This window comes from Mandrillus leucophaeus, unplaced genomic scaffold (assembly GCF_000951045.1).
Source record: "Mandrillus leucophaeus isolate KB7577 unplaced genomic scaffold, Mleu.le_1.0 Scaffold129, whole genome shotgun sequence".
Lineage (NCBI taxonomy): Eukaryota > Metazoa > Chordata > Mammalia > Primates > Cercopithecidae > Mandrillus > Mandrillus leucophaeus.
The window spans coordinates 2,186,754-2,194,890 of record NW_012101243.1 but is presented as its reverse complement, the minus strand read 5'-3'; the positions used below and the strand labels follow the sequence as shown (position 1 = coordinate 2,194,890).

General features: G+C 46.2%; 1 protein-coding gene across 4 annotated transcripts in view; it reads left to right on the top strand.

Moving 5' to 3' along the window:
- The window catches only part of ACSS2 (acyl-CoA synthetase short-chain family member 2), a 63,183-nt gene that overhangs the window by 45,686 nt on the left and 9,360 nt on the right, over positions 1-8,137 (top strand). For 2 of the 4 annotated variants that reach the window (XM_011972423.1, XM_011972422.1), the window contains 7 exons: positions 1,352-1,443; positions 1,643-1,746; positions 2,004-2,076; positions 2,347-2,422; positions 2,574-2,688; positions 3,467-3,505; positions 7,995-8,132. In XM_011972423.1, coding sequence (XP_011827813.1) covers positions 1,352-1,443; positions 1,643-1,746; positions 2,004-2,076; positions 2,347-2,422; positions 2,574-2,688; positions 3,467-3,505; positions 7,995-8,132 — 637 coding nt within the window. The remainder of the gene's footprint in view (positions 1-1,351; positions 1,444-1,642; positions 1,747-2,003; positions 2,077-2,346; positions 2,423-2,573; positions 2,689-3,466; positions 3,506-7,994; positions 8,133-8,137) is intronic. The other 2 variants (XM_011972425.1, XM_011972424.1) reach the window with 1 other exon arrangement.

The following is an 8,137-nucleotide window of genomic DNA, read 5'->3' as shown; positions in this document are numbered from 1 at the left end:
CTCATTTTTATATCATTCTGCTTTATTTCCTTTTTAATGCTTATCATAATCTGAAATTATCCTGGTTATATTTGTTATTTGTTTATTACCCACACTATCATTAGAATATAAGCTCCATGATATCAGGTATCTTACTTATCTTGCTCATTGGTGCCTTATTTCTTCTTTTGTTTGTTTGTTTGAGACAGAGTCTTACTCTGTCGTCCAGGCTGGAGTGCAGTGGCACGATCTTGGCTCATCACAACCTCCATCTCCCGGGTTCAAGCGATTCTCCTGCCTTAGCCTCCCAAGTAGCTGGGATTATAGGTCTCCCAGTGTGCTGGGATTACAGGAAAGAGCCACCACGCCCTGCCCATTGGTGCCTTATTTCTATACATGTAGATAGCACATAGTAGTTGTTGAATAAGCAAATGAATGCATGAAGGAATGACTGAAGTAAACAGGCTAAATCCTAGGAAGGAGTGGGAGGCAAGGCTGGGGAGGTAGACAGAAATCACCTGATACAGGATGGTGATTCGCAAACTTTATTTATTTATTTATTCAGGACAGAATCTCACTCTGTCATCCAGGCTGGAGTGCAGTGGTGTGATCTCAGCTCGCTGCAACCTCCGCCTCCTGGGTTCAAGGGATTCTTGTGCCTCAGCCTCCCCAGTAGCTGGGATTACAGGCACACACCACCACACCCAGCTAATTTTCGTATTTTCACTAGAGACACAGTTTCACCATGTTGGCCAGGCTGGTCTCAAACTCCTGACCTTTGGTCTGTCCACCTCGGCCTTCCAAAGTGCTGGGATTACAGGCATGAGCCGCTGTGCCCAGCCAATTCTCAAACTTTAAGTGTGCATCAGAATCCCATACTAATTCCTTGTACCATCTTGTGATAAAAAAGCAGATCTTTGGACGCTGTGATTCTAATTCAGTATGTCTGAGCTGGGGCCCAGGAATCTACAAATCCTCTAGATGATGTTGGCACAAGTGATCTGGAGACCCTACTCTGAATAATGCAGTCTTGATGCCTCATCAGAAGGAATCACATCTGTGATATCACTTCTCCTTAATACATTACTAGGATGGAAGAGAAGGGGCCATCACTCCATTTTACCAAGGATCAGAGATGGACAGTGCATTTCCTAATGACATACAACATGTGTATAAAGTATCTTGAATGGCCAAAGTATCTGACCAGTCAGCTCAAGATTGATGATGGCAAGATTGATGGTGGGCAGATAGCTCACCCTCATGGAACAGTTCCAGGCCTTAGCGTCACTGGATGGATTTTATGACTATGCCTGTTTCTTGTTTGGGGAAGAAGTTATACCCCTAATCACTGGTTCTTTCTGGTATGTCTCAGGGAGGGCAATGAGCCAGGGGAGACCACTCAGATCACATACCATGAGCTTCTGGTCCAAGTGTGTCAGTTCAGCAATGTTCTCCGAAAACAGGGTGAGTGTGGGGATGTGGGAAAGGGACTGGGGGGCTGGCCTTGGGGTATCTGAGGACTTATGGGGAAAGGGCAAGGGATGGAAAGATTTTGGTAACAGTGGAAGAGAACAGGTCAGCTGGGAGGGAGGCCAGCTGGATGGGAGGGAGCAAGTAGCAGCAAGAAGGGTTCATGGTTCATTTTCTGTGCTTTTACCTGCAGGCATTCAGAAGGGTGACCGAGTGGCTATCTACATGCCTATGATCCCAGAGCTTGTGGTGGCCATGCTGGCATGTGCCCGCATTGGGGCTTTGCACTCCATTGTGGTAGGAGTTTGGGCTGGTGAAAAGGGGCAGGCGTGGGGGGTGGGGCTCTGAAGAAGTAGGTTGGGCCTAGAAAATGGAGGGCCTTAAATAACAAACTAAGGAGCTTAGAAGGTTTGTGTCATAGGTCCATATCAGTTATTCAGTTTCTTCTAGGACCCTGGCTTAGAGATCCTGAAAGTTTCATGAGCAACCCCTTTCCTTATTCGCTCAATCCCTGGGACTTCCTTCTCTCCCTTAGACTTTCTTCCTTTCCCTAGTTTGCAGGCTTCTCTTCAGAGTCTCTATGTGAACGGATCCTGGATTCCAGCTGCAGTCTTCTCATCACTACAGGTGACTAATTCTCTCACCTCTTCTCCAGAATCCCCCATACCTCAAGCCTTGGTCTCCAATCAGCTCGTTGGTATTTGGGGCTACTCAGCATAGAGGGTAGAAACTGCCTGCCTTTCCTCTCCTGGTCCCACCTCAGCTGACCCTCTGTCAGCTCGAATCAGCTGGAAGAGCCAGAGTTAAGAGGCCCACTCAGGAAGGGCTCTGTGGACATTGTGCCCACTAGGCAGCATGGTGCTTACTAAGGCCTGGAATGTCTGTTGCTCCCCAAAGATGCCTTCTACAGGGGAGAAAAGCTTGTGAACCTGAAGGAGCTGGCTGACGAGGCCCTGCAGAAGTGTCAGGAGAAGTAAGTGTGTTTGGTTACTGTCTGAGTTTACTGAGCCTTGACCCAGTGCTAGGTTCCCTTTGTCCCCTCTACCCTAAATGGACATGGGCAGGTCTTGCCAAGTTCCCTTTGAGCCAACAAGGCTACTACTTTAGGCTTTTGTCTTCTACAGGGGTTTCCCAGTAAGATGCTGCATTGTGGTCAAGCACCTGGGGCGGGCAGAGCTGGGCATGGGTGACTCCCCCAGCCAGTCCCCCCCAATTAAGAGGTCATGCCCGGATGTGCAGGTGAGTCTGGCACTGCTATGCCTTTCTCTAGGCTCAAATTCCTTCACTTTTCCTGCCTAGAAAGTTCCTGATGTCCTTCTTTGCCTGCTCATCAGTATACTGAGGATCCAGGAGCAATTCTAGGAATGCCTCCTCTAGCAGGGCTAGGTGGGAGCTAGAAGACTTTGACCTTGATTGTGGGTAGAGAGGCCCTTATACCTTGAGAACAGCACAAGCGATTGTAAGGGAGACTCCTATGCTGGTTGGGGTATGCTTGTGGGCACAGGGGATCCTCAGGGCCTAGGTTTGTGTTAGAAATGTCTAACTTGAGTGACACTATATAGTCATCTCCATTACTGGGCTGTGATGTGGGGTGGGTTACCTTTGCGGCCTAAGGGATGCCCACCATGGAAGGACCAGAGTCCAGCCCTCACAATATGGCCCTTGTTAACTTTGGAGCCCTGGGCTTCGGGTGGGAATGGTAGAAATGCCCAGTGATGGCCTCCAGGCTGAGGAGCATGAGGGATCAAAGTTCTGGGGTTGAATGAGAGTCTGTGACTTGAGGCTCCCTGAGGGATCTTGGGGCTAGAGAGGCTATAGTCTAGTTTAGGGAAGTTGGAAAGCCCAATCAGTGTTACGGGTTTTACATATATAGGGGCTGGAATCAGGATCAGGAAAATGGAAGCTGGGAGGACCAGTGAGAAAGGAGTTTGGGGTTTACAACACACTGACCCTTTCTTCCCACTCCCTGTGTACTTGGACCCTCCTCACTACCCTTTTCATCCTGGGCTCTTAACAGGGTAAGCTGAAAGAGAAATCCAAGCGTGTTCAGCCCCAGGTATCCATTTCTGCACTGCTGTGGGCACCGCTTCCCTGTGTGCTTGTCTGTGTGCTCATCTGCCCTTTGCCTGTTTGCCCCATTGAGGTGGCTGCCAGACCTAACCCCCTTCCCCTTGCCCCGGGCAGCTTGCCATGTAAGCCACTGAAGGGTGGTGAAATTAAATGTCTGTTACTGCCTCTGTGAATTGGTATAGAGCATGGCTCTTAGAGAGGTAACAGCAGAACCCATTTTATCTTGCTGCTCAGGACCTTTGTGGGAGAGGGGACAAGGTAACCTGTCAGAAAATATTTAGTGTGCAGGTAGCTGGAGCAGAGCCAAGAGAGACAGGAGGAGGAGTAGTTGGAGGAGGTTCAAACCCTGACTTTGGAAATTCACCATCAAGTTGGGGAGTTATACATGTATTTTTAATACAAAGGAAAACCTAAGTTTTATACAGAACAGCAGAGAAGATTCCTAAATACATTTACATAGTACTTTGGGATTTACAAACTGCATATAACTTTGTAATGTGACTAAGTGCTAAAGTGGACAAAAGTCACATTGTAGGTGGTTCTAAGAAGGGAGATCCATAAGGGGATGCTCAAAGCAGATTAGTATCGAGGAGAGAGTGGGCCTGAAGTCCAGAGACTAATTTTTAGCTGTATGACCTTGAGTAAGTCAATTCTCCCCTCTGGGATTCAGTTTCCTTGTCAGTAATGGAGAGATGATAACACGTGCTATGAAAGGAAACAGCTTCCCTTCCTAAAACAACACATAAAGCTCACTATTCCTCTGGGTTTTACCATCTTCACAGGGTGTCTTACTCTAAATCTGCTATGATTAACCTCTTAGGCCAATGGTAGATACAAGCCCCTTTTCTCTATTCTCATTAGCATGGTGAAGATAGATCTGATTCCTAGGGGATACTGCTTTCCTTTTAAAACTCAGGCAGGACCTACACCCTTTCTTTTGAAAGAGGTGACAAATTTAGTGGCTTAAATTGTAATCTCTGGAGCCAGATTACTTGGGTTCAAATCCTGTTCTGCCACCTGCTACTGTGTACTTAAACTCTCTCGTTTGTTTCTCCATCCATAAGATAAGGATAATAATTGTACCTATCTTATAGGGTTTTGTCAATATATGTAAGGTGTTTTGCACTTAGTAACTACTCAGTAAATGTCAGCTGTTTTTTGCTTTCTTCCCCTTAATGCAACAGACAGATTGGCATTTCCAAAAGAGAGACCAGAAAAGAATAACAAACTCTTATAATTCTTAATACCAGAGACCTTCAGGCCAAAGGCTACTGGATATTTGTTTCTTGGAGGTGAAAACAACCAGTTTCCAAAATACCAAAGAGCATAAAAATAGGCTTAAAAAGTCCAGGTTTGTTGGTCTGGGAACTGCAGTCAAAGCTGCAAAAATCTTTCTGACAATGGGCCCCATATTTAAAATTTTTTAAATAATTTTCAAAAGAGCTGCAAAAATCCTGGCAGGGCTCCAAACCCCTTTATCCTTAAACAATCTTCCAGGGAGAGCCTGGTGGGGTTTGCAGGGACCCTCCTCAACCATATGGTCTATGAGCTCCCTCATATACCTCTCCCATACATGGCAGCTGCCCTCCTTGAGGCTATCCTGGTCCAAGGACAAAGGCCAACTCCTCAATTCTTATTTTAGAAAATTCAGACCATTTCCTGGTTCAGAGCCTGGGGCCTCATAGGCACACACCTAATTCACAACCAAAGTTTGCTCTACTAATTGAGTTCACTCTGCTTCCTGGTGCTAGTTATCAGTTCCACACCTGGAGTACTCTAACCCATCTACCTCTGTATACACACCCACCCACAAAAGAAATAATATTATAAGATTATAAGAGTGCCCTCATTGCAGAGCCACAGTTGTAACTATGCCTTGTCCTTACATGTACTTAGTGCCTGTTCTGCGACAGTTCACAGTGCTGTAGACCAGCACTATTTGTCCAAAGCAGTATTGATACTTCTGGTTGAATACTTTAGTGCCCCCATCTCAAGTGATCATTTGGCAGAAGAAAAAGTACCCATGTGACAGTGTATGTGTAGATGCATATGGATAGACAAAATCAGGCGTGTTCTTTTTTTTTTTTTTTTTGAGACGGAGTCTTGCTCAGTCACCCAGGCTGCAGTGCAGTGGCCGGATCTCAGCTCACTGCAAGCTCCGCCTCCTGGGTTCACGCCATTCTCCTGCCTCAGCCTCCCGAGTAGCTGGGACTACAGGTGCCCGCCACCTCACCCGGCTGGTTTTTTGTATTTTTTAGTAGAGACAGGGTTTCATCGTGTTAGCCAGGATGGTCTCAATCTCCCAACCTCGTGATCCGCCCGTCTCGGCCTCCCAAAGTGCTGGGATTACAGGCTTGAGTCACTGCTCCTGGCCAGGCGTGTTCTTATGTTTTCTAACTGTGGGCAGCTTTCTCTCTCTTCTTCCTTTTTCTAAGCTTGTTGTTTTTATGATGTTCAAAATCCAGAAATTTCAAATTCTCTACCATAAGGGGCAGGTGGTACAGAAAGAAGGGAGTGATTAGAGAGTCATTTTCTAATTTATCAAGCTATATATCTAACACTCCAGGGTTTTTTTTAACCAAATATGCACACAACAAATTAGCATATATCCTCACAATGGGAGAATGGCATTTATCTTACACCACCATGTCTACCTGCCAGCGAGGGCCATTGAACATACAAGAATCTAATAAATATGAAAGGACTTTGTGACAGCTAAAGCAAACCCCAAACAGTTCCCATCATCACACTCTTGAGTTATGTTGTTTTTTTTGTTTCTGTTTTTGTTTTTATTTTTATTTTTGTTTTTTTGAGACGGAGTCTCACTCTGTTGCTCAGGCTAGAGTACAGTGGTGCGATCTCAGCTCACTGCAACCTCTGCCTCCTGGTTTCAAGTGATTCTCCTGCCTCACCCTCCTGAGTAGCTGAGATTACAGGCGCCTGCCACCACGCCTGGCTACTTTTTGTATTTTTAGTAGAGACCAGGTTTCACCATGTTGGCCAGGCCGGTCTTGAACTCCTGATCTCAGGTGATCTACCCACTTTGGGCTTCCAAAGTGCTGGGATTACAGCCATAAGCCACTGCGCCCAGCCTCACACTCTTAACTCCCAGTAGTCATTGAACTAACCTCTATCTCTCCTGACATTCCTCAGTCTTCCTCATCCCACCCCAACCTCTACCCTTGGGGCAATCCAAGGCTTGATGTTTACTAGATAATACTTTTCTCTTTTAGTGTTTACCACATCCTGTGAGTCCATTAGGGCAAGAATGACTGTCCTCATTTTTAAAAGGAGAGACTTAAGGTAAAGTGACTTGCCCAAGGTCATATAGCTAGGAAGTGGCAGAACTGGTATTGAAGTTCACTGAAGACTTTGGACAAATTCAAGGGATCTAACTTCATTCAGCAGATGGTAGATTCAAAATTGGTGTTCAAAGAGGTGATATAGACAGAAAAGTAAAACAGTTTCAAAGGAGAATTTAGAGAAGTTTCAGGATGACAGATCCAGAAGTAATTATCAAAGGCATAGGGGACATCCTTCTACTGAGAGAAGTCTACCTTGGTCCTTCTCCACCAACTTAAAGCAAAGCTTCCTGCTGAATGGAACCTGTCCCCTCAAGCCAAAGTCTCTATGGGAAACCCTATTGGTACCAGTGGTGTAAACGCAGGAGCAGAGCTAGGGTAGGAAACCCATAGATGTGGATTGGGTCTGGACATGCAGGGAAAAGTGCTTGGACCAAGATCTGTTGATTTATTTTACTGCTAACAGGGTCAGGTGCCCACCTCACCTGTAGGCTCTGACTAATTTTGCATTTCTGAATTGTGTGGTGTCCGCATCCCTGCTAATGAGCCTAGTCCCATAAGTACATATGTATGTATGTAGACCTGTGTGTGCATAGTCATTTGTCCAACAAAAATTGACTGAGTGCCAGGCACTTTGCTAGGTGTTAGGAGATACGGCAGGGGTCGGGAGAAAAGATGTTTCACTTTCTTCATAGATGTCACTATCTAGATGGGAAGACAGTAATCAAGTAAACAACTAAATAAAATAACAGGAAATATGTACTGTGTGGGAAAGAAACATGGTGTTGGGATCAATAATAATAGCAAGGTTGGAGGTGGGAATCTATCAGATACTGTTCAGGTAAAGCCTTTCCAAGAAGCTGACTTCTTGGAAAGAAGAAAGCTGAGAATTGAAGGATGGGAAGGGACCAGCCAAGTGTTCCTCCTTGGCCTGAGGCCAGGTGAGAGGAGTTCTGGGGTAGAGATCGGGGTAGGATGGCAGGGTGGTTGGAGTACTCAGTAAGCTTAGGTTCTGCTCCTGTTCTTTCTGTTCCATTCCACCCTTGAAGGGCCTTCTCTCCCTTCCTGTACTCCTACCTTCCCGTCCCACCTCATTCCCTCCAGAGGCAACATATGGGTGTATCTTGTCCCCATCTTGAGCTGTTCACAGTTCTTCCCTGCCCATCTCTGCAGATCTCATGGAACCAAGGGATTGACTTGTGGTGGCATGAGCTCATGCAAGAGGCAGGGGATGAGTGTGAGCCCGAGTGGTGTGATGCCGAGGATCCACTCTTCATCCTGTACACCAGTGGCTCCACAGGCAAACCCAAGGCAAG